The 26028-nt window shown below is 44.8% G+C and overlaps 1 protein-coding gene across 3 annotated transcripts in view; it reads left to right on the top strand.

Moving 5' to 3' along the window:
- Positions 1–27: 27 nt before the first annotated feature.
- Positions 28–26028, top strand: part of NUGGC (nuclear GTPase, germinal center associated) — a 47824-nt gene continuing 21823 nt past the window's right edge. Inside the window, exons 1-10 of one of the 3 annotated variants that reach the window (XR_005063013.2) lie at positions 28–251; positions 7520–7608; positions 10909–11013; positions 11585–11693; positions 12487–12709; positions 13150–13380; positions 15833–16042; positions 20899–21074; positions 22402–22420; positions 22700–22789. Coding sequence is in view for 2 of the 3 variants with exons in the window: in XM_017650278.3 (XP_017505767.3) it covers positions 7566–7608; positions 10909–11013; positions 11585–11693; positions 12487–12709; positions 13150–13380; positions 15833–16042; positions 20899–21074; positions 22402–22420; positions 22700–22789 (1206 nt within the window). In the remaining variant the exon portion in view is untranslated. Of the gene's footprint in view, positions 252–7026; positions 7408–7519; positions 7609–10908; positions 11014–11584; positions 11694–12486; positions 12710–13149; positions 13381–15832; positions 16043–20898; positions 21075–22401; positions 22421–22699; positions 22790–26028 lie in introns of those variants that run through there. The other 2 variants (XM_017650278.3, XM_017650279.3) reach the window with 2 other exon arrangements.

Genomic DNA, 26028 nt, shown 5'->3' with positions numbered 1-26028 from the left:
CAATTCACATACAAATTAAGTTTAAATGGGAGCAGAAAACAGCATGAATCAATTTCTGAGGGAGGAGACTGTCATAAATAGCCCTCTGATGGCAAATTGGTTTCACTTCTGCTTGTGTAAATAGTTCTTCGCGACTGTGGCCACAAGTGACTGTATACCTCAGCTGGTTCCACATATCTATACCAAAGCAGAGAAACTGCCACCATCTCTTTTGTGGGGTCCCAGAGCCAAAGCAGAAAAAGTGACATCTGGTAAGTAAATTGTTTCTCTTATGTAATTTATGCTGTAGCTTATTGTTGATTTTTAAAAAATATAATTTGGATTTACAGAAAAATTGAGAATATAGTGCATGGGTCCCCATGTAACTGACACCTAATTTACTCTCTTACCTAGTATGGTACATTTATTAAAATTAAAGAACCAGTGTGTATAATATGATTAACTCAAGCCTATACTGTATTCAGGTGTGCTTACTTTTTATGTAATGTCCTTTCTGTATTATAGGACCCCGTCCAGGAGACCACATTCCATGTAGTTGTCATATCTTCCTAGGCCCCTCTTGGCTGTGGCAGATTCTCAGACTTTCCTTGTTTTCGATGACCTTGACAGTTTTGGGAAGTACTGGCCAGACATTCTGTAGGATCAGCCTCTCTTGAGGCTTGTCTCTTTTTCCCGTGAGTAGATGGAGCTGTGGGGGAGGGGAGGAAGACCACAGAGGTCAAGCGCCCTTCTCATCGCATCACTACCTGCAGGGCACTTGAGCGTTGCTGTTGACCTTGGTCACTGGCTGAGGCAGTGCCTGTCAGGGGGCCTCTACTGCAAAGTCATTCTTTTCCTCCTCTTCTACATTCTGTCCTCTTTGGAAGGAGGTTTCTCTGCAAAGCCCACACCTAAGAAGTGGGGGTTTGTGCTCCTTTTCCTTGAGGTGAAGGAGCTACATAAATTATTTGGATTTATTTTTTATACAAGAAAGTTGTTTCTTCTCCCTTTCTTGATTGTCTTCAAGTAAATTAATTACTGAAAGAAAGTGAGTTTTACTTTTTTGTTTATGTAAATTTTAAGGCTATCTAAAGGCCAATGAACTAGAATCTGGAGAATCAGGTTTTAGTTTGAATTTTAGTTAACGATGTAATCTTAGGCGAGACACCAATCATGCCTCCCCAGAGAAATCAGCCGTTGCAGGGTTGCAGGCGTCACTGGGGGCAGTAGCAGCGTCATCTTATGCGTGGTTAACTTCCGCACGCTTCGGGGAGCAGCTTGGGGGGATTCAAATTCATTTTCTTAGAACCTGGTAAAGTACGTTATGAAAAGATCTACTCGTTTTACTTACCTGTTCACCTGGGGGAGGAGGGTGGCAGAAGGCATGTCATCCCGGTCACCTCTTTCCTGAGTCTGCCTCTGGTGGCTGCACTTCTCATGCTGCACACGTCAGCATAGGTGTTAATGCTTAGACTGTAACTCTTTTCTTTGGAGGTTTGAAAGAACCTTGTTCACTTTTGCTCCTGAGCTAATGTGTTCAAATTACTTCTTTGGCCCCTACCTAGTCAGGAAGTTCAATGTCCAATAAGGCGGCTAGGAAATGGTGCCAACACCAAAGGCACTTAAAACTTTAAAAGAAAGGAAATAAATCCTAAATGTCATCAACATCCCATCACTTTTTTAAGAATCATCCCTACTCCTTATTTTATACTTCAGCCCAGCTCCTTGAGCAGGGCACGAGGCCTTAGCACAGACTCTCGAAGGAAGCTGGGGCAGAACCCTCAAGGTGATTGACCAGTGGGGACTACAGTGGGAACCAGTTTATCAGCGGAGGTGGCATATGGACCTCCAGTGAAACAGACTTGGCCCAGGTGAACATCAGTACTGATTTCTGGTTTAACTGGCTTCACCAAATATTCTAAAAATAAGCAACATTTGTACAGATACGTAAGTCCCTGTAGACCAACTTTGTGCATAGTATCACATTTAATCCTCACAGTGGCTCCTAATATAGGGATTTCTACATTCTCAGTTTATATGTGGATAAACTGGGGGCTCAGAGAGGTTAGGAGGTTTGTTCAGTGCCACCTAAAGTGCTGGAGCAGGGTCCAAAAATCTGGGCGTTCTGACTCAAAATCTGGAGTCATTTCCACTACACCATTCACAGTCTAGACCATTGGCTCTGTGTTTGCCCATTTTGTTCTCTGATGTGTCCCCAGCACCTAGAACAGTGCCTGGCACATACTTAACTCAACAAACATTTGTTGAGTGAATGAATGAATATAATTCCTGCCATTATTAATCTTACTATGTAAGACACACTTTAAAAATACACTCTATTCATTTAACAAATATTTATTCAGTGTTTACTACATACCATGCACTTACCACATTTATTATTAAAAGTAGAGCATAAAGGAAACCAAAATCATCAAAATCATTAAAGGAACTAATTTACTAATGTACTAATTTAAGCATGTTGATTTTTTCCTGTTAGTGATGCCTTGGCATGGGGATAGGGAGCAGAAACGAAAGGAAAACAAGGATGATGTTAGGAAGGGTTAATTATGTGAGACGAGGTAAGGTGAGGTGGGATTCTGGCTAAGGAGAAGAGCTAGGGGAAGAGAACAGGATACGTCACTTATTAGCAAACACTTTCAATTCTGCATAAGATACAGGATGAATGCAGTGAAAGTGTCCCACTCAGTGCCGCTCTCTGTTTCAGACATACGTGTGCACACACACACATGCGCATGTAAGGCACATCTACCTCATACACATGCTACTTTGTTTGAGCCCCTTAGTATAGTTTTATCAAGTTGATACTCTCCCTCCTACTCAACAGCCTTCATTTCCAAAACTGTCATGCATTTGAGGGAGCCCCTCATTTGTGGGCACTGTTCCCTCCATTCTCCGACTCCTAAGCTCCAGATGTTTTATTTCACTAGTGTTTTTACTGGCTGCTTGGTGGAACGAAGAGACCTCTGAGCGTGCAGTGATGGTGTGACCTTGGGCATGGGCCTGCCTTCCCCTTCTCTGGGCTTTAGTGTCTGTATCTGTAACAGAAGGGGCTCAAGAGCATTTTCTATTTAATTACACTACAGAAAGCTGTTCTGGGATAGGCATGACTATTACATTTGTGTCACCTCTCTTATGGGTCTCTAAGGAAAAAAAAATAGGCAAACGCAAACAGAAGGAAGGGAGAACAGGAGAAGCAAGAATAACTCTCAAAAGTCACAATTAGTTAACAGGAAGTGGGTGCTGTGCAACCTCCCCATATCTAGCTAAATGTGCAGAGCATCTCACTTAAAAATTGCTCTCCTTGGGCTCAGTGCACATGAATGTAAATAAGTACTAAAAGCAAAACTTAGGTGCTAACCACAGAGTTGAAGCACAGGTGAAATAAATGACGTGTGAAAACCTTGCCTGTATGAGCAGTAAATTTGGACTGTTTCAGTTGCTTTTCTCCACGGGAACCAGACTTTTCACAAAACACACCACCATCGCTGTCTGTCTCTGAGGGACGTGAATGCCAACATACTGTGAGGAAGGACTATGCACCATGGGACATTTGCTCCGTGAAGCCAAATGAGCCTGAAATGGCAGTAATCCCAGTGGCGCTGCTTGCACAGGAGCCCTAGTCATTAGTGCAGGCTTGGTTTCAATGACAGATGACATTTCAGAATAAGGACTTTAATCCTTTTGGCACCCAACTAAATCAGAGAACATTAGCATCTTAAAAACTAGTTCAGTCTTTCAGTCGTACGTGGGGAAGCTAAGGTCCCCAGAGATAAAATGGCTTGTCTGTAGTCCTGCCATTCGATTGGGGGCAAAGTCAGAGCTGGAAACTTCCACACCTGCTTTCCAGCTTAATGCCCTTCCCACCACTTTTGTTTACTTTAACTCAGTGACTGTATACTGAGTGTCAATACTATTTTACTCCTCTATGAACTGAGATACTTGTTTACAGATTTTCTCTTTTAAGCGCTTGGCATTTCTTTCCTTCTACCTTCTCGGCTTTTTTGTAAATGATCCCTTACCATTTTCCAGTGTCTTCATTTGCCAACGAAATGATCCTGTGCTGCCAGGCTTTGCACATTGGCAAAAGGAATTTGGAGCCCAATTCACCAGCACCACAGCTCCAGTAATTTCCAGTTTCTCCATATTTCAATTAGGAATCACAAAGGGCTCAGGTGCTGGTACCATAAATGCTGCTGTAGTGGTGTCTCCACAGCATCTAGCTAAGCCCAGTCAACCTCAGATAGTTACATGCTGACGGCTCTCCTTGGCCACCGTGTAGTGTTGATTTAATAAATGAAGCCAGATGAACTGAAGTTGCGGTGACCCTGAAGGAAGCCAAAACCACTACCCACATTCCAGAATTTGGTGAGCACATCTGCTTCTACTCTAAATCCACTTCCTTCTCGGCTAAGGGCCTTCTTCTCAGCGTTCACATGGTGATACCACTTACCAACCTGTTTGTCCTTTGGGGCTTCCTCCGACTCCTTTATTTCTTCCTGGAATTTGTCTACCAGAATGCAAGGCCTGGAGGTCTGCAGTGGATTTTTCTAGTGGGAGGTGCACACATTTTACTTTGTTCCCAGTGTTCACGGGTTATGATGCCTAACATAACGTGTGACTATGGTTCATTGGACTGCTGTTTTCAGGAAACAACTGTTCTCTTTCTCTTTCTTTCCTAGTGTTGTTCCTAGTTCTGTATCTGAAGGTGTTGCTAGGCATTGCCATCTACCTGTAATGCTGTAGCTCATCTACCCTTTTAACTCACCTTGGTTTTGATGTGGTGTAGCATTTCCAACTCAGCATTTCAGACATGCAGCTCTCCCGCTACCAGCTTTACTGGTGAACATGTCAAGTACGAACATGCAATCTTGGAATTTGAAGAAGCTTCAAACTCACCTAGTCCAATGCCATTCTTAGGTGGTCAGACCATTATAGGTTCAGACACTGCTAGTAGGGGAAAATTCATTACTTTCTAAGGTAGCTCATCCCATTTTGGACAACTCTGACTGCCAGCGAATGCTCAGCCAAAATGTGCTTTCTTGTACCTTCCACCTAGGTGTCCCAGTGGTCCCCTCTTGAGACCATAGAAAACACGCATCGCCCTCCTTTATATGCAGCTCCGAGGTCCTGTGTTTGGGGCCGCTCCAAGGTCCTGTGCCCATCTTCTGCCTTTGTCTGTGCCCCGCCCTCAGGTCAACCATTCCCCGTTCCTAGGGAGCAGCCCCACTGCTAATGCTCCTCATCTGCATGCTTGTCTATTCGGTCCTACTCTTTGCTTTAGTCTTTCAGCCGGGACTCCAATCATATCAAAAACAAATTTGGTTTTTAAACATCCTTTGGTGTAGAATCTCATCAGAAGCTTCCGATCCATTATTTCATTCATTCATTAGGCATTTATTGACAGTCACTGCACTTGCTGATAGAAATGCAACATTGAAAGAATGAGCCATCACCGGGACTAGCTCATCGTTCAGGAAGGAGGAAGGGGCATAGTAAACACGATGATAGAAGTGTGCTTGAGCCGCGGTGACACGGCAGGGGAGCAATTGGGAATCAGGACACAGTTTTACAGAGGAAACACTAAAACAAGTTCTCAAAGAGTAGGACTTCACCAGGAAGAAGAGGGGAAGGGTACCCCGCACAGAGGGAACAGCCCTGTCTTAAAATGCATGAAAGTTCAATGGGATACCCTCCCTTGGAGAACTGTAAGGAGTTTGGGGTGGTCTTAGAGGGAGCTGTAGATAAGGAATGGTGAGATCAGGAACTCTACCTAAGGCGCAGGTTCTTGCACATAGTAGGGGTTCACATCACACCCAACTAACACCCACCAAGTCCAGAAACCATTTAGTCAGTTAATATCCACACCAGTCAAAGTAGGAGTAAGAAGCTGTTTCAAATGATGAGTTGTGATTTTCATTTGGGGTTAATATGTATATAAAGCACAGTCTCCCTAACTAACGGCCTATGGGTCTACTGGGGGTTAACAGATCAGGTGGGATTTTGCATATTTCAGAAGGGCTGGTACACAGCTGAGTAATGCAAGCGGCAACATCAGATACAGAGCGTAAGCACTTCTGGGCTTGTACTTGTGTTGCTTAAATTCTCTAAGGATGCAGACAAAGAAGCTGGACAAACAGCCATACCCAGTCTGTGCAGGGCCTGCCCTTCCGAGCCTGTCTGGGTCCAGCTCCCTGTCTGCTGGTGGCCTGGAATGCTTGGACCTGATGCTTCTCCTTTAGGGGGAGCCTCTCCTCCCCCTCCTGCAGAGGCCCCAAGCTGTGGTGCAGCACAGAGCCCCAGCAGGGGCTTCTTCATGGTTAAAATGGGGGTGGGGTGGTGAGGGAGACCCAGAGAACCTGCTTATTGCATCTTTCTCTCTCTCCCTACTCACTGGCTCTCAAAGCAACTCCAGGGAACCCCAGGAATAGCAAATGTTCCATCCATCTCTCAGATTCTTGCTGAGACCTGCTGGGACTAAATATCACTGGCACAAGGATTCAAGGCTTGCCTGATGCAGGCACTGATATCACTCAAACCAGCAAAGTTATATGACTTCACCTTCATGGTTCTAGACACTACAGGTTTATTTTTATTTCAGAGTGAGTTGCCTTAAAGCTCTCAGGTAATATCAGGTGAACTTCAGCAGTTTATAGATATCAGGTTAAATACCAGTAGTTTACAGATACAACTACTATTGAAAACCAATGGTCAGACATTGATTTTTGTGATATTTAAACCAACATGTGGTGTACTGGGTGTTGTGAGGGATTCAAAGGTAAGTTACAATGGTCATTGCCCTTGAGCACTTGGAATCTAGTTGGGGAAACAGAGCAGATGCAGGTTTACACATTATTTTTGTTGGTTCGTGTTGCTCGGGGAGGAGGAGCTTCTGGGCAAGTTCACTATGAATTTGGTGAGAGGGAATAAAGACAACAGAAAGGTGGGGGCTAAAGAGGGCTCATACCATGTTTATTCTTGCTGCAGTCACCTGGCTACGTCCAGTCACCAGCCTCCGGGCTGGCTCCAGCCGCACACAGCCTGGGTGCGGCCTCCTACCCCCTAGCACCAGGCTCTGCGGGGGGCCCCTGCTGCACCTCCACTCGCTCCTGCATGTCACAGGGCTCCAAGGCTTCTCCCTCCTGCCGCCTCTCCCCACCTCTCTTTCCCCTCTCTCTGCTCTCTACTTTCTGCCCCTGGCACAGGGAGGAACTCTGTGGGTGGGTTTCTGTTGTGACTGGTGGACACCCCACCAATTAAGTCCAGGTGCTAGTGTGTTTCCTCAACACCGCTGCCCGGGACTCGTACTTTGTGACTGAGGGCTGGGGAGGCACTGTAGGTGGGTAAACATCCTGCCGCCCACGGGTATGCTAAATATGTATACAATGGGCTATATTAGAACCAGGGGAGGTAAGAATCCTTGCCAAGAAATTTCCATTTTCTCTACAGTTTGCTTTTTTTTGTATTTAGGATTTCTACTTACCCACCTCCCACCCCTGCCCTTACACTTTGTATTTTTCAGGCTGGTTTTCCTAAGTGGACAAAAGCAGACATTTACGTAATAGGAAATGGCAGAAACGGAGGATTTTGTGGCTCAGGGACCACATCCAGGTAATGTCCCTCCAACACCCGCTGATGAGGTAAATAGGAGCAGTTCACCCTTACAGTAATAATCAAGGGCAAATGGCTGAGCCTGTATTCAGCTGTAGTCACTGTACCTTGCTCTTTACTCAGAAGCTGCTTCTCGGGACATGTTTTAATAGTGAATGAATATAAATTACGTCAACAATAACTAAAACAGCCTATTCATAAGATAGATGACCTGACCAGCAATTCCGTTTGTACCGCTGCTCCCCTGCCCTTTAAAAGGAGGTCTCAGAAAACTGTCTGGGATTTTCTGAGGGTAGCCTCTCCCAGGATGGGCAGGACGAGGCCCCTGGAATCGTTTCATGTGCTTCCCTTAGAAGGGGACATGTTGAGTGAGTCACAGGAGTCAGTGAGGGAGGCTGCCATCCCGGAGGGCTGGGTGTAGGGCCCCTGGAAGCAAGGAGGAAGCCTCCCCCAGGAAGACGTAGGGAAGCAACCCCTCTGTGCAGAAGACAGGGTATCACGTCCTTTGTGTTTGAGAATTGAAGAGGGAAGCTTTCCTCACCCACAGGGGATGAATTCCCGTAGGGGCCAGAGAGTGTTTCTGGACCAGTGGGACGAGGCATGGCTGGGCATGTAAACGCAAAGAACTGCAACTTTGGGGCACCCCTGGTTGTGCTTAGCCCTGAAAGGGGGACTTGTTTCCTCCTGGAAGATCCACGGCAGTCTCTGGCAACAGGCCGGAGCACCAGAGAACCGGTATCATGGGTCAGGCTGTCTGGGGTCGGCTTTCAAAAGTAACCCCTTGTGGTAGCAAGAAGTGACAGCAGCAGACCGTTTGTGTCTGTGGACCTTTCCCACCCACGCCTACTGCTCTTTCCTGGGTCATTCAGAGTAAAAGGCTGGAAAAGGCAAAGGAATAAGAGATGTGGCGAATTCGGCCAGTTTATTCCAGTTATAATTTATATAAAAATACTCCCCTTAGATAGTATAAATCCAAGATAGGATACTTTCTCCTTTCCAGGTGGTTTTTCATTTTAGAAATGGAAAAGTTTAAAATCCTGCTGCTTTATCTGACTTGTTAACCTTTGCATTAGTTGAGAAACAATCTTTTATAAGATTAATTGCCAGTGACTATAAAGAGATAAAGGCCGTGAATATATAGGCCTGTGCCTTGCTTTATACACCTGGCTAAGATAGTAGGAAGCATCATTTACACAAAAGCCTCGCTGAGAGATATGGAAGCAACCTAAATGTCCATCAGTAGATGAATGGATAAAGAGGATGTGGTACATATACCCAATGGAATATTATTCAGCCATAACAAAGAAACAAATCCTACCATTTACAACAACTTGGACATTATGCTCAGTGAAATAACCTAGGCAGAGAAAGACAAATAGCAAATGATTTCCCTCATTTGTGGAGTATAACAATGAAGCAAAACTGAAGGAACAAAATGACAGCAGACTCAGAGACTCGCAAGAATGAACTAGTGGTTACCAAAGGGGAGGGGTGGGGGGGGGGGGGTGGGGAGGGAGGGAGAAGGGGACTGAGGGGTATTATGTTTAGTACACATGGTGTGGGGGGATCATGGGGAGAACAGTGTAGCCCAGAGAAGGCACATAGTGGATCTGTAGCATCTTGCTGCACTGATGGACAGAGACTGCATTGGGGAATGGGTGGGGACTTGATAATATGGGTAAGTGTAGTAACCACATTGTTTTTCATGTGAAACCTTCATAAGAGTGCATATCAATCATACCTTAATAAAAAAATAAACAAAGAAAAAAGCCTTGCTGAGTTACAAAATCAAGATCTAAGGCCCAACTTCCTTTCACTTTCTTTCCACAGACAGGTTGTAGAAACATCCTGAAATCATGAGACGCATTTGTAACACAGATGGAAGTGTTCTTCTGCCAGTAGCTGCTGTAGGGTCCCGAATGGCGGATTCTTTGTTTCTCTGTCCCTTCTCCTCCAGCTCCAACCACTGAGCTGTCAGCCACTTGGTGTCCAGTTCGAATGCAGTCCTTAAATTGGGGCAGGATGAATTCTGCTGGTTGAGCTCAGTCATAGAGTTCGAGCGACTGATGGGAGGGTCTGAAGTACTGGCGCTTTCCACCGCCTGTCCTGCATAAGCGTGAGGCGGCAGGGCTGCAGGCTTTAGCAGCTGGCATGCCTGTGCACTGCAGCACCTGGGTTCCAGAACACGGCAGGATTTGTGCCAGGAGACACAGGCTGAGCAGACAGGGAGGCTGCTGGAGCCATCTGGCAGACCTGTGTTGGCAGCCAGGTGGTTGGGGGCTGGCCCTTCTGCCCAGGCCACCATCCTGGGTGCCCAGGTGAAACTCCTCTGTGGTTCTTCAGGCAGCATGACCTCCCGGGGTCATGCCCAGTTTGGGGCCTTATATGAGTTTAGAGCATTTTGAGTGTCGGGGTGAGCTCTTCTTCCAGTTCACCTCACAGCCACTGGCTGAGGCACAAGCTAGCCCAGGAGCACTGGCTTCGGGCCCTTTCCAACAACCTCAACTCCAAAGACCCACCTGGTTGCCCCTTTCTGACCAGGTGAATATCACCAGGGGCTGTTTTCTAAAACCAACCCAAACACAACATTTCGGTTATACCTTTTCTGAGGATTATGGGCCCCATCAGCCTTTCACCTCATAACCACGGGGAACCACTGAAGTGTATAAATCTCGGCAGAACTACAAAGGCCTGCTGCTTGGTGATCTCTACTCTTGCCTATGTGATGAAGCAGCGGCTAGTATCTTTCAGTGAGGAAGGGGGGGAAGTTCCTCTCTGAAGGCACCTTTCATAACTCTTCCATTACTTATATTTTGTCAGCCCTCTCATTTTACAAATGAAGAAACTGAGGCTCAAAGGGAGCAAATGATTTGCCCTGATCACGTGGCCCATTCTTTCCTCTGCATTCTGCTCTTGATCGGTTTCTCTCCCAGTTTGAAAAGGCCTCCCAGAGGCCTTTCTTCATCCCACACTGAGCCCTGTCTTGGGCTTCTTCCTACACAGTTGGCATTTGGGGAAGAATATCCAGCCATTTGGCAATTCAGGATTTCCAAGCGGCAACTTTTCGCTTCATTTCAACATATCTCCAGGGAAGATATTTTGGCCTCTGCATTTTGGAACTAGCTTCAAAGTCCTGTGACCCTGGGAAGTGGGAACCAGGCTGCAGTGGCCCAGCAGTGCCTGCTTCAGACCTGAGGTTACAGGCAAACAGAGCTAGCAGGTTTCTGTGTAATGACAGAGGTCAGGCAAATATTCTATGCCCAAGACCTTTAATTTTCTATCACCTCTGTTTATCCCTAGTTGACGATGATTTATTTAAAGAACCAGCAAGAAAAAGACGCCGATCAGATCGAGAGCAGCGCTTCCGAGGCTTTCCCTCCGTGGAACGAAGTGCCCTTAAGGAGTGTGAGTCTCATGAAACTACCCTGGAGCTTGTTTTAACGTGGCTCTGTTAAAAGGGTCAAAGGAAGACAAAGTTAAAACGGGAAGTGGGATCAAACAAGAGGCCTCAGATCTCAGCTCGTATGCAGAGATATACAATTTGACAATTTATCTTGAGGAGTGTCTGGGTAGGAGGGCTGTTACCAAAGAACCTCTTCTTGATCAGAACAGAGTGTGCAATGGTTGGTTTGATGCTTTAGTGGCTACTCATATAATGCCCTTGCATTTTTTTTTCTTTCTATGACCACAGGAGAGAAGAGTCTAGAAGGGGTAAAGCCCGTGGCAAAACATATGCTGACTTTTGTTCCAAGAAATCTCAGAACTGGCTGTCCCCTTGGGAGGTTCTCACACTCAATGATTGCTCACTCCCGAGAGCTGCTATCCCTGGTGTCAGATAACTTGCTATCATGTGTAACTGGCTTTTCATTTCATTTCTTTTTCTCTCTCTGTAATGTTGAGCAGACCCCACTTGTGGAGACCTAGTACTTGATCTCTGCCAGGCACATCCCAGGTAATGCATTTCTGTTGTTCCCAGATGAAAAACTGGAGTCAAGAACCAGAAGGGTTTTGAGCAACACTTACCAGAAACTTATTCAGTCTGTCTTTCTGGATGACAATATCCCTAACGGAGTCAAGTATCTCATGTGAGTGTGATATCAGCTACCGGCAAATCTTACTTACTTCAAGTCTTACTCTCTTTAGGTGATTGTAGAGTTTTTTCTCCAAACACAAAAGGGAATTTCCTGTTAGAAACTAAGGAAAGAAGGCTGAAAATTTCTATAGCTATGGGCCATTATTATTGTTACTGATAGTTGCTGTTCACTGAGCCGTCATTGCTGCAGGTAATCTGCTAAATACATACATCAAATTTCGTTTAATTGTCCCACTGTCCCTATAAAGTAGGAGCTATTTTTATCATATCCCTATTTTACTGAAACAGACTGCAAGGGACCAAGACATTGACCAGAGTCACACTATTAGTATGTGAAAGGGTCCAGAATCCAACCCAGGCTGAATGACTCTGCACCTGTGCCCAAGGCTGCTCATGCTGAGCTGACCTGAAGGCTCGATTGGTGCTGGGCTTGCGTGTCCAGCTCAGTAAGACTCTGTGTTGCTCCTAATAATACCTCACCTCTGCATAAAGTTTGTTTCTAGGGTCGAGACAGTGTAATTTCTGTATAACACAAACAAGGATGTTTCACATCGAAATAGTCCTTATGGAGTTGGTGTAGAATTAACATTACCAAGTATTTTTGCTTACTCTCATTTGATCCCCATGACAACTCTGAAGTAAACAGGGATTAATATACTCCCCCTTGACCAAAGAGAGAGCAGAGCCTCAGACAGAGGTAGTGGCTTTCCCAGGATTAGAACTCAGTTCCTTCTTCCTGCTATGCTTTGATGACCATGACAATGTGCATTTAAAAATGGATCTAGAAACAGGCTGCTTGCTTTGATTGAAAAACCGCCATTGGACCCAATCTACATTGGATTATTTGGAAGCACTGGGGCTGGGAAAAGCTCCTTGATCAACGCCATCATCCAGCAAGCAATGTTTCTACCAGTGTCTGGAGAAAGTATATGTACCTCATGTATCGTGCAAGTGAGCTCCGGTTGCTGTGAGCGGTATGAGGCCAAAATCCACCTTCTTTCTGACCAGGTAAGTGCACGTCTTTCCTTCCTTCCTCCCCACTTTCCTCTCTGTTTTCCTACCTCTCTCCCACCTTTCATTCCCCTTCCCGCTCTTTCTACCTTCTTTCCTTCTCTCTCTCTTAGAGATCAACATTATAGTCCTTGTAAGTATAACTCATGCCTTTGTTGAATGAAAAGAACACAGCACAGAATGAGAAAGTCCAACAGAGTGAGAGGGGGTTCTAGCCTGCATCCTGTCACAGCTTGCATGGGGCCTTATTTCCCTCTCTGTGCCTCTGTTTCCTCATTGACGTCCAGGGGAGTTGGATTAGATGACCCCGTGCCAGATCAGATGGTTCTAGACTTCCTGACCACACAGCCGGCTGCCCTCCACAGGTCGTGGACTCCCCCTTGGCCCCTGTTCCGTATGTGTGTCATGAGGGGCTTGGGCCTGCTCTGCCTTGACAGGAATGGAAGGAGGAGCTGAAGAACTTGACTGAACTCCTGCGTGGGATAGAGGAGCTGGGCAGAGAAGAGGTGGACGCGTGGGCCCCAGGAGACGCAGTGGAGGAGGCTGTCTGGAAGCTACAGATGCTTTATGGCCCCGGGGCAGAAAGGAAGACTTACGAGGAGCTGCTGAGGGCGAAGCCCAAAGGGAAGGTCCCCGCGTCCAGGACCATCACCCTCAAGGCAGAAGAGGTAACTGCAAGAATTTTTTCTTTACTTTATCATGAGTCTCAAGTATAATTATTAAATCCATGTAGGGGGTTTGCTCAAAGTACAGTGTTGTTATTGGCAATAAGTTGATACCAAAATCGGAAGTGTCCATGACCAAGTTATTTTTCGTCATTTATGGCTGTCAGATGGGAATTTGTACAGTGTGGATGGGGGAGCTTAAGGCACAGGAAAGACTGGTTACAGTTACTTGAGGATCAGTTAAGGATGCTTTGCCTGCAAATGATTAAAAAAAAACCCCCAAATACCAACCTAACTTAGAATGGCTTAAACAGATAGGGGTTTATTCTTTTCTTCCTATAAGTGTCTGCAGGCAGTTGGGTTTGTGGGTTGGTTCAGTGGCTCAACAAAGTCAAGATGCACGTGTCTCTGGCTCTCTTGGCTTCTGTCTCCCTTGTCACCCAATGGTCATGGTTGCTATGGTTGTGCTAGACTTCACGTGTGGCTTCATGGGAGGAAGAATGGGTGAGAGGGTGGCACCAGGCCCGCTTCCCCAGAAAGACCCCCAGCACATTTGTGTGTGGAGTTTCTTGCTCACAACCGAGTTGCAGGGTCTAGAGAAAGAAAGAAGCAGCTTGTCGTGATTGGCTGAGACCAGCCTCAGTCCACCGCTCAACCCGGGTTTTGCTAACAAGGATGAAGGACAGCCTAGATATCATATATGCAGCTGTATAACAATGATTTCCTCACTTTTATAATCAGTTTCCATTTTATTAAATTTCAGTTTTAAATTAGAGCAAAATACTTGTGGAACTAATACATAATTTTAAAAAATTGTACATTTAAAAAACTGCATTTTCTTGTACCTTAAAATTCATCTTTAAATTATCATTATTTGATTTTTAAATCTGGCATTTTTGTATAAAACATAACAATTAATTAGACTTCTAAAATTTAATGTTCAATGATTTCCTAATTTAAACATGGCAAATTCTCCTTACATAGTTAACACTACTCACATAATTAATCAGGCTGTTTTATATTATAGTTCAAAGTTAATGTATTCGGTTATCTCCAAAAATTTTAAATACTTGACCTGGGAAACTTAGAAGTCAAATAAATAAAACCTTTTAAGACACTTAGCTCTTGAATATCTAGGAAATCAAACTAATGTCATAGCCATTTCTTTTACTTAAGTGGATATTACTATTAAAAATGGTTATGTTCCTAATACCTAAAACATAGGCTGAACACAATGATTACAAAACTGGTTACTTTATCTGAACACACGCAACTCACTAAGGCATCAACATAATATTCATTTATTCACTCCTCTGTACTTAGAAATATTCCTTCCCAGTATTACAAACTTTCCCACTGAAACAAGGGGAGCAGGGCTACCATCTCAGCGGGTTGGGGCACAGATCAGAGTCTGGGTCAGGGATTCTAGTCTGGGACAAGGGAATTTGAGTTCACTTCCCGGAATAGTTTTCCCTGAGCCAGTTTATTGAGTTGAGCCCTCTTTTTATAGCAAGGAACTTTTTAAGCCATGCTTTTCTTTCCCATTGCCCTTATTGTATCTGCTTTATTTTTTAAATTAAAATATCTTAAAGGACTTTGATCTTCCTCTTCACAATTCCTTGTTATTTTATTAGAATTGAGGAAATCATCCTTCCCCAGATGGCAGCAAATCTTTTGATTTAATCTGAACTCTCTTAAGAATTGTCTTTTTTATATTTCTTTCTGGACCATTCTATAGAATGTATTTATTAACAATTCAGGACCATTCACTTATTAACAGTGACCACCGTACATCCCAAATCTCCTTCCCCTGAAGTATCCTGGTAGAGATTTGCTGCCATACATAGCTGCTGGCATCAATGTGTCATTGTTGGAAGATATATTTAGGTGGGAGCAATGGGCAGAGAGCAGTTCATGTGTCCTACCCACCACATTAAAACATCTTGGAAATGCCTCCATGTCAAGATATTTTTTGTATTTGGAAGATAAGTTTTAAAAGCCCTTTAAGAGATCAATTTCAGATAAATTTTCATTTTGGAAACTGGTCACCATATCACTATCGACTTTCTATAGTCAGGGCTTGCTGGTACTTAGAATGTTCATATTAGCCATGTAGGAAGAGTCCTCTCTCCAAAATTTAGAGAATTGCGTATTAATTACATTAATTTTAGGATTGAAATGGCATTTGGAAGGTAAAATAATCATCAGGGAAATCTATAACCTTGCTGAAGTCCCCTTCTAACTATGGCTCCTTCATCTGTAAGTTAAGGAGCTTCAACTATTTGCCCTGCAGGGTCCTCTCTGGCTGCCAGGGTCTGGGCCCTTATACACCGGACCCCAGGCCTCCCAGTGCCCAGTGCCCACCGCTGTTTTTGTCATTGCTCTGAGGAGCCTGACTCTCAGCCAATCCAGGACAGAGGAGCTGGGCGTGTGTGACTTTGTCCTCCTTCCTCAGGCAAGGGAGCTGTCTGTCAAGCTGGACCCCTACATCAGGACCCAGAGGAGAGACTGGGATGGAGAGGCGGCTGAGACACACATCTGGCCCTTGATCAAACAGGTGGAAGTGACTCTTCCCAAGTCAGAGCTGATTCCAGAAGGGGTTGTGCTGGTGGACATTCCGGGCACAGGCGACTTCAACAGCAAGCGAGATGAGATGTGGAAAAAGGTGATTCTCTGTCGTCTGGCTTCACTCCCTCTTCCCACAACTCCTCCAGTCTTTCTAAATCAACAAAGAATGTTCTGCTTGCAGCTTAGGGATTTTATGAGCTCACTGGAGTTCAAAATCTGCTTACTATGTTCTAAGCCTCAGGACAACGGCAGGCGATGGGTTGGCAAAGAAACCAAGGAGGAAGGAATCATGAGGTCTGGTAGCTGGAATAAAAGTAAGCAGAGGAAATAAGGACAGAGTGGGAGGCAGAGGCCAAGAGCTGGGGACAAAGTAGAGCAGTTGACAACCAAGTACTATGGGAACAGGAGGCTGCTGCCATGTCTGGGTGTAAGGAACAGAACTCCTCTACAGCAGTCCCACATCAGGAAGGTAAATCAAAAGAACATCAAAGGATCTCATGAGACACAGGCAGGCCTCAGGGCCACCTGTCGGGATGGAAGCAGCTGATCTCACTTGTCCTCTGCGTGGTCTCCTGTGACTGCTTCTCCTTGTGCATTTCTCTGCGGGGTTCTGCTTCGCTCTTAGCTTTGCCCACCTAGCCACTAGGATACCCAGTGTGGAACGGGAGCACCCTAGCCCTGTCTCTGAATGACACTGTAGTTCATGTACCTATGAGTGACTATAGTCTCTATGTGCTTTAGTTCAAATTCCTAAGAAGGAACATGTGGTCAATAACTGCCCAGCTAATGGATTAAGCATCCATCCCTATTGCAATCAGCTGCGGTTGAAATGAATGTCCACCCACTTCAGCCAAGATTTTGGGTAGGGGTTCAATTCCCAGCAAATGAGGTATGAGCTGACCAGGCTTCCTCAGATGTGTCAACAGCCAGATAATTAAGCATTTAAGGTAGTTTGATCTATATCTGATGAATAGAGATTGAAGTATTTTAAGAACCGATCTTGTTTGTTCATTTGCTTTTATTCATCAAACATGTATTCTATGTGAGACAATGTACTAAGCATTGGGGATGCAAAGATTATGGCTAATAACAATAGCAGGCATTTCCTAAGCATTTATTTTGTGCCAGGTACTATTCTCAGTGAAGTAAGTTGCCTGTTACAAGACTGGGGATTTTAACACAGGCAAGATGGATTGAGAACCTCTCTGCTCTTAACTCCTAAGGTACTCTTGACAAAACTAGATGAAAAGTGAACAGAAAGTTGCAGAGCATGACCTCTAATGTTAAGAAGCATGTGTGTATGTGTAATATTTGTAAATGCACAGCAAAAGCAAGATCCTGCCTTCTGGAAGGATACATACCCAGCTATTAACAATGGTTTCCGTGTTCATTACCTCCCTTTATTGCACATACGTCTGTATTGCTTGTATATTTTGCATGCATCTGCATTACCTTTACTAAAAAGCCAAAAGCAAGATAAAGCAATGTTGAATGAGAAGCAGAGCCTTCCACCAGGGGCTTAGAGTCTGATAGGAGAGATAGAACATAAAGATGAGTAAATACATGGCAGGAAATGATATGAGAAATCCAAGGTGCTATGAATACTCAAGAGCTGAGTTACCTCCAGCCATAGATCTCATTCCTTCAACAAACACCCTCTGAGCATACACTTAATTTTGTAGTAGGTTCTAGATGGATGGGGACAAAGTCCTTGCCCTTGGGAGTCTTGTAGTCCAGAAGGGAATCAATTAGTCAGGCTAAGTGACAAACCATATTACTTAAAAATAAGAACAACAAACCGTATTACTTAAAACTGTTATTACTTAAAAAAATGATGGATTCCTCTTGAAAATGAGTAAGGCTTCAGAAAGGACAAGCGCTCAGCCACCTCCAGGCAGAGAAGGTGGCTGGGAGCTGGACGAATGAGCAGCATCTCAGCCTAGAGCAGCATTAGGAAGACCCAGGGGGCTGAGCGAGCTGGTGTTGGGGTAGGATGGGTCTTCCTGGGTGGCTGGAGGGAAGGGGCCAGGGTGTGGAGGAGAGAGGCGCAGAAGACAGGCCTGGAGGAGTTGGGGCTGGGCTTCAATACACTTCCTGGGACGCTCCAAGGACCAGAGCTAGTGGGGCAAGTGACAGAGAAAGAAGGTATCTTTAGGCAGAAGGAACTCAGGAACCCAGGGTGGGAGTGGGGGTGGCGTGGGACCAAGCTGGCAGGGCGTGGGAGGGAGGGAGGGCCAGAGTCATGATCAGCACAGAAGCTGGAAGATTCGCAGCTGAACCACTGATTATCTACCACAGGTGAATGAATGACTGTGGACTAGAGGGAGCTTTGTGACTGTGGTTTCCAATCAAGAGCAGGATGACAGCTCACAGCTGACCAGCCTGTGCCCTGATTTTCACAGATGAGGATATGAAGGCCTCAGAGAGAGGAAGGGGGAGTAACCTGCCCAGGACCCACAGCTGCCGTGTGGCAGGGTTTGAACCCAGAGCAGGTTTCTGCCTTCCCAGCTGAGGTTCTGTCTCATGCCCCCAGTGCATCCCTTAACAGTTCTTTGAGGGGAGGCAGCCCAGCCTCTGTCCCCGGGCCCCTGCTCAGGCCTGGCCGTGCCAGCCTCTGTGTCTGCAGGGTCCCAGCTCTTGGGGTGGAATCGCCAGGCTTGGTGAGTTCCAGGCCAGGCCCAGGGAGCAGCCAGCCTCTCTCACTAGATGGAGCCATGGTGGCCGCCAGTTAGATAGCTGGGCAGCCTATCAAAGGCCACTCAGAACAGAGGAGCCCAGAGATCTGGCTCAGAACCCCTGCTCTGAGGAGGTCGAGCCGAAGTGAAGGGACTGTTCCCAGCCTGCTGTGCTTGGCCTAAGTGCCCTGCATTCTTGTGGTTTTGTGATATCCTCTCACAAGAAGTTGTAAAGACTTCCCCCCCTCCAGGGAGAACAGAGCACGATGGCCCTTATTCCATCTCTCCAGCTGCCAGCGTTGCCTTTTCTGAGCCAAAACTACGCTAAGTTCAGACATCCCTCTTCTGCCACCTAAGTCGTGAGACCTTGGGTACATCGCCGGACGCCTCTGAGGCCCGTTCTCATCTCAGGGAGGGAGGCAGTGGGGGCGGCACAGGGCCATCCCACCTACTCCCAAGTCCAGGGCTCTTGCCCTACTGGCGGGTTTTTTGTGTCTTGCTTGACTCTAACTTTACCAGATCCTGAGTCTGACTTTACACAAAGCAGTTAGGAACTTTGTGTAGGGCCTAAATTTAACCATTGCAACCTTATGATCACAGTCCTCTTCTCATGTTAATAATAAACATTTATTAAGCACCTGTGCTTTGTCGGGACCACGGGGAATTCAAAGGCAGAAGAGGCACTGCCCTCAGGGAGCCCCCAGCCCGTTACCCTACAGGCTTCCACGACTTGATTACATAGCACGGAGCTTCCCTGAAGGGATTGCCATTTGGGAAGTGCAAGAGAGTGATCGTTTTTATTTTCCTGCCTAAACATGAGTCCATCCACCTAGGGAGGAGGTTTAGGACCCACACTTGTGTGGCCAAAAGCTAGTCCTCTGCCTCTACGGGCCTACTCCCTTCTCTATAAATCAGTGAAGTTTGCCTGACTCCAGAGATTGGTGCTTTTTAAACAATGATCCATGAAGCCTAGGTACTCATGGACAGAAGGTGGGGGGCACTGAACCGGTAGGGACTCCAAACCCTCCATTCCCAACTTGACTACAGCAGTTCTGCTTTTAAAAATCAAGTTTAACAGTTGGAATTCTTCCTAAAATTTCATTGGAAAAAGGCTCCACTGCTAAAAACAAGCTTGAAACCCATGGCTGTAGATCAATGTTTCTCAGCTTCAGCCCTGTTGGCATTTTGGGCCAGAAGATTCTTTGTGGAGGGGGGCCGACCTGGGCATTCTAGGATGTTTAGCACCATTCCTGGCCTCTGCCCACTGGTGCCACCTCTCCCCAAGGCATAACGAAGATGTCTCCACACATTGCCGAATGTCCTCTGGGGTAAGAACCACTGGTATAAAGCAAGATGAGGATTTAATCAGCAAGTCACAAACTTGTCACACCATTATGTACACAGCACTGTTCTGAGGAACCACAAATAAATTTAATTCCTGAGCTGGGCCACCTTTTCATTTACATGGAGAGATAAGAAAGTGAATCAGTACGGTCAGAGAAATGTCTCAAGGCAACACATGATTACTTGCCAGGTAGAAGCTGCTTATTTGATGAGCAATATTTATACTGTTAATCATAACTGTGTGTTCATTGACGTTTGCAACTTGCCCCCCATGGTTTCCGGCTCCCTGCCGCCACCTGGTGGCAGTGTGCTGAATGTGTAGGGCAGCCCAACATTAACATGATGCCCTGTGGTGATAGCTTTGGGGTAGATGCATAACCAGAATTAGTTCTGGAATTTTCCCAAGAGGGCAAATGAGGCTAAAGCAAGCCAGTGATGGATCTAGGAATGGAGATCCGGGTTCTTGAATTCTGTCAGTCACAAATGCTACAAACATCTCTGAGGCCTCTAGCAGGGGCCAAGCGCTGTGCTTGCGGTGATGTGGATTTGAAGCTGAAAGGCACAGCCCCTTCCCCTCAGGTACCTCACAATCTGGCACGCGGGGTGCAGACTGCCGCCCTGAACAATAACCCTATCTGAGAGGCAGTGTGGCAGGTAAGGCCAGGTGCTGTAGGCGCGGCCAGCCCATTCCCAGGTGGCCCTTGGCAGAGTCTCCAAGGGCAAATGGAGGTCAAGCAGAAGTGGTGGCAAATACAAAGGCCCTGAGAGAGAAAAGAGCAGGTTACCTCTGAGAAACTTCAGGAAGCCCAGTGTGGCTTGTGCACGGGAAGTGCCGTGGGGAGAGGAGAAGGTGGGACTGGAGAGGCAGGGGCGGAGCATGGGGGGGCAGAACACGCTGTTTATGTTCTGAGACACCTTGTGGTCATGTTTACAGACCATCGACAAATGCTCAGTGATCTGGGTCATCAGTGACGTGGAGAGAGTCTCTGGAGGCAGAGCCCACGAAGACCTTCTGAGCGAGAGCATCAGAGCCTGCCAGAGGGGCTTCTGCGGGGACATTGCCCTGGTCGTCACCAAGACCGACAAGCTCTACCTGCCCGAATATCTGAGGTACCGTGCTGGGCTTGCAAGCCTGTGGGCTTTCCTCCGTGGTCCTGACTGCTGGAATGGCAGAGTTTTCACTCCTGGGCATTGCAGACTTAAGGGAAGTGACTGTTAGGGAAGGGAGAGAAGTCTGGGTGACATTCTAAGCCACCAGAACCAGTGGGTAGATTGTCTTGGGAATCGGAACCATTGTGACCCCTCTTCCAGAGTGGCTGCTTGACGCTTGCCAGGGGTGCCACTTGCATGGATGAGGTGCTGAGAGCACCTCCTACAGTCGTGCAGTGTGGTGGCCCCGCCCGCCCCCATAGATACGGAAAGCGTGACACCCCCACAGTTCGTAGGCACTTTCTGTAATACAGGCTGGCATAGTACAGCTTTGAAAGGTCAGATTCTGTCAGACTTGTCTACTCCTAAACAAGGTTCTCAAAGTTTTAGAACTTTGACCCAAAGTGAAAGCATTCCTACAGAACCACATTCTAACAAAGAATAATAAAACGTAAACATTTTAGAGTTTAATAGATGTTCATGTATCTTGATTTCCACTGTAGATCTCTGTTCCCTCTGTAAAATTATAACTTATTTTCCATATTGGGACACTTCAGAATTAAAAGGGGCTGTTATTAACCCTTACGGAGGATCAACAGGTATAAACCGATCTGTCCTGTGTATGGTCCCGGGATGTAATGGTGTCGATGCACTGCACCAAGAGCATCTTTTCCTGTCATCTCCACCATTTTCCCTTCATTTGCTGAAACTCAAGTCTGCTGTCTCCAGGAATTCACTAATCAGATAAAACTTTCTTGGGGAAGAAATAGGCTACGGTTTCCCTTTTTAACTTCTTGCTTTCATGGCCTACTTAGAACTTCAGCTTCATTTCTTCCCCCTTCAGATTCCCTCCATCCCGACCCCTTCCACACAGAATAGCACGCTCTCCATTTCCAGCACCAGCTCTAAACCTAAACATCATCGCGTTTACCGAACGTTTGTTGAGCACTGCAGTAGGGCTGCAGATTCAGGAGGCAGATTGCCTGGTCACTGAGGCCGCTGTCGTGGAAGAAGGTAAAAGGTTCTGTGACAGGGACAGGCAAGGAGCTTTGGGTACACAGAGAGAGGGGGCTGCACGTTAACCAGAAGGTGAGCCACAGAAAATTCCGACAACAAAACGTTGAGAAATAGACACTTTTTTTCAAATGGACTAGAGGTGGATCAGAAGACAGCATTTGGACCAAAGAAAGAGCTTTGCAGAACATGCTGGTATATGTTGTTTTTCGGGCAGGTCGAAAGGCTGCCGTGACCCTACTGAGTTAAGTAATTGTTACATTTTTCATTTCAGGGAAAGAAAAGGGGGAAATGTGAGTATGGACTAGTTCTTCTCTATTTTTTTAAAGCTCTATTGAGATATAATTGATACACAAAAAATTGCACATACTTAGTGTAAACATCATGATGAGTTTGGGCATACGCATGGACTCGTTATTTTTAAATAATACTTTGTATGATTAATATTGCATGATTTGAATACAGGCACATTCGGACCGAATGAAGGTCTGCTGAAAAAAAGTGCATCATATTATTCATCAGTCTCAATAACCCTGGACTCTGTCGTGCTTTTATTTCTTCTCACAATCTAGCAAGCTATTCAAAGTCAGCGAGAGGCTGTCTTAGAAAGAAATGAAATGATAAAAATACAAAGGAATAGAATTCTCAAGGAAAAACTAAAGGTGAGTTAACAAATTTCCATATGTATTTTTCTGCTTTTCAGCCACTCAGATTTTGAGAAACAAATGTCTGTTTGGTCTCGTGTGATAGCAAGGGTGAAAGCTTGGGGTAAACAATCTGGACCTGACTTAGTCCTATTGGTTAATAACTTCGTGACCTTAGGCAATTATTGTACCTCTCTGAGCCTCCGTTTTCTCATCTGTTAAATGGGGAAATAATATCTACCTCCTGTGATTGTTGGAAGGATTGCATGAGCATGTATATGGTCTATTGAGAAATACGTGCAGGTAAAAATCAGAGGTCACCATTACAGCTTAAGGTGTGCTTCGCCAGAGGTGCATCGGGGGTCATGGAAACAGAAGGGTGCCTGAATCACACTGACAGACTGGGGGGCGGTTCTGGGAAAACTCCTCACACTCTTAAGCAGAATTTGAAAGAAGCAATAGTCTTTAGTAAGGTGAAGAAGTAGGAGAAAGTGCATTCAGGACAGAGGGAAGAATGTAATCAGAAAACGTGTGGTTCATCAGTGTTTGGTGAACGATGCAGTGCCAAACAGCTTCCCAAAGGACAAATGCACGGTGTTGGGAGATAAGGCTTGAGCTGACTTTTTCAAGCTTCAGTAATTTTTCTGCATGAATCTTGGTGTTTTCTTAAATTATTTCTATTATTTGGTCATTGAAATAGGTACAAACATGAAACTCCTTACCAGGATGGTCTTATACAACTATAAAACTGAAAACAATTTTAAGATAAGCTACAAATTTTAAGCTACAAACAATTTTAAGATAAGGTACAAATGAAACAACATAGTATAATGTAATGGGTGATATGGTTTTTCTGAAACCAAATCTTCAGTGCTGGGTTTAATATTAAAAACATATGGCCTTATGTCTGGTTCTATATTGAATTGCTTTCTGTATTTTGACTTCAGTAATATTGATGCAGAAAATGTCTGATGTACAATGTGGTATTCAAAATTTCCAAGCTTCTGTTTCTCATTCTAATTTCTAATCTGCATAATCAGATCTCATACCAAGTCAAAGCCTTTTGCCAAGCAATTCTTGAATGACAGTTTTAATAAGGTAATAGCTCAGTAAAGCTGTTCTTATTCTCTTTAATTGTTCTTGTTGGCATTAAAGAAATATGCATTTTATGAGCAGAAGCATAAAATAATGTGATACCCAGTTCACAACTAGTTTTTATTGCTAATAAATGTGGTGTATTGGTGTGTAGGGGACAGGGTCTGGGCAGCAGTATGTCAGCTTACACGATGGCTAATGGTTCTGACTGTTACGGTCCAAGTTCTTCTGAATTTGTGCACTTACACCTCTGAAGGCTAGGTGATACCTGATTTTCCAACCACTTTATTTCAGTTTGGATTATTGTGAAACCTTTAACTTGTGCTGTGTGCCTTCATTTTGAGCAAATTTAATTTTAATCATAGAAAATATGAGGCAGAACTTGTTTATAAGGTGGTCATTCATATAGATGTCTATGCATACTTTTTTCATTATAAAAATGGAAATTAGAAAAAAATACGCTAAGAGAAATGACAGACCCCTGAGACTAGGTTTATAGATTTCAGTTTGGAAAGACTATGTATCTTCTAAAATGTTGTTTTCCCAGTACTATGGAAAATGGATGGTAGGGGAAGGGGTGAGTCACGATTGGATATAGAGACCAGTTGGGAGGCTTTTTCTGTAGTCTAGGTGGAAGTGATGAGAGACTGAACTAGACAGTCACTATGGGAATAGAGTAGAGGAGCTGCAGACAAGAGATGTTAGGGAGTTCCGATCCACAGTCTGGATGACTGATCGCATGTGGCAGGTACAGGAGAGCTGGATGGGCTTTGACGTGCTCGGGCATGTCATTTGAGCTGGTTATTATGCAGCATTTTCCCTCTGCTTTAGCCCACCTGCAAGGAAAGCCAACACTATTCTCCCACATGTCTCTCCTTTACCCTCACACTACTAACACACTCGCACTGCCTTTTTTTAAAAAATTTAAATGCAACATTATATTCATTTCAGGTGTACAGTACAGTGACTCAACATTTATATACATTACAAAATCACCGTAGGTGTAGTTACCACCCGTCATCATACACAGTTATTATAGTATTATTGCTGTACATTACATCCCCATGACTTACCTTGTTTTATAACCGGCAGTGCGTACCTCTTAATTGCCTTCATCTGTTTCACACTTCCCACCAACCCTGCCCCCCTGACCCCCACTAGCAACCAGTTTGTTTTCTCTATTTGTGAGCCTTTTTCTGTTTTGTTTTGTTTCTTCATTTGTTTTGCTTTTAATATTCCATATATAAGGGTAGGTGATACCTAATTTCCAACCACTTTATTTCAGTTTGGATTATTGTGTATTTATATATTTTGGATACTAACCCTTTACTGGATATTATCACAGCTTCTTTATCCATTCATCTATTGATGAACCCTCAGTGTTTCCATATCTTGGTTATTGTAAATAATGCTGCAACAAACATAGGGATGCATATGTCTTTCCAAGTTAGTGTTTTGTTTTCTGATAAATATCCAGAAGTGGAACTGCTAGATCGTATGCTATTTCTATTTTTAATTTTTTGAAGAACCTTTATACTGGTTTCCATGATGGCTGCACGAATTTACATTCCCACCAACAGTGCATGAGGGGTCCCTTTTCTCCACATCCTTGCCATTGCTTGTTCTTTCTTGTCTTTTGATACTAGCCCTTCTGACTGGTATGAGATGATATCTCATTGTGGTTCTGATTTGTATTTCCCTAATGATTAGTGATGTGGGTCATCTTTTCATGTGTCTGTTGACCATCTGTATGTCTTCTTTGGAAAAATGTCTATTCAGGTCCTCTGCCCATTTTTTAATGCACTTGCTGGTGTGTGTATTTGGTTGTATGAGTTCTTTATATATTTTGGATACTAACCCTTTACTGGATATATCCTTTGCAAATATCTTCTCTCATTTAGTAGGTTGCCTTTTCATTTTGCTGATAGTTGCCTTCTCTGTGCAAAAGCTTTTGAGTTTGATGTCATCCCAGTTGTTTGTTTCATTGCCCTTGCCTGAGGAAATAGATCCAAAAAAATTTTGCTGAGTCTGGAAGAGTTTACTGCCTATGTTTTCTTTCAGCATTTTTATGGTTTATGGTTTTGACTTAGGCCTTTACTCCATTTTGAGTTTTGTTTTTGTATAATGTGTAAGAAAGTGGTCCAGTTTCATTCTTTTTCATG

This window comes from Manis javanica, chromosome 3 (genome assembly GCF_040802235.1).
Source record: "Manis javanica isolate MJ-LG chromosome 3, MJ_LKY, whole genome shotgun sequence".
NCBI lineage: Eukaryota > Metazoa > Chordata > Mammalia > Pholidota > Manidae > Manis > Manis javanica.
The sequence above is the reverse complement of the archived record's forward strand: the minus strand, read 5'-3'. Positions and strand labels throughout refer to the sequence as shown.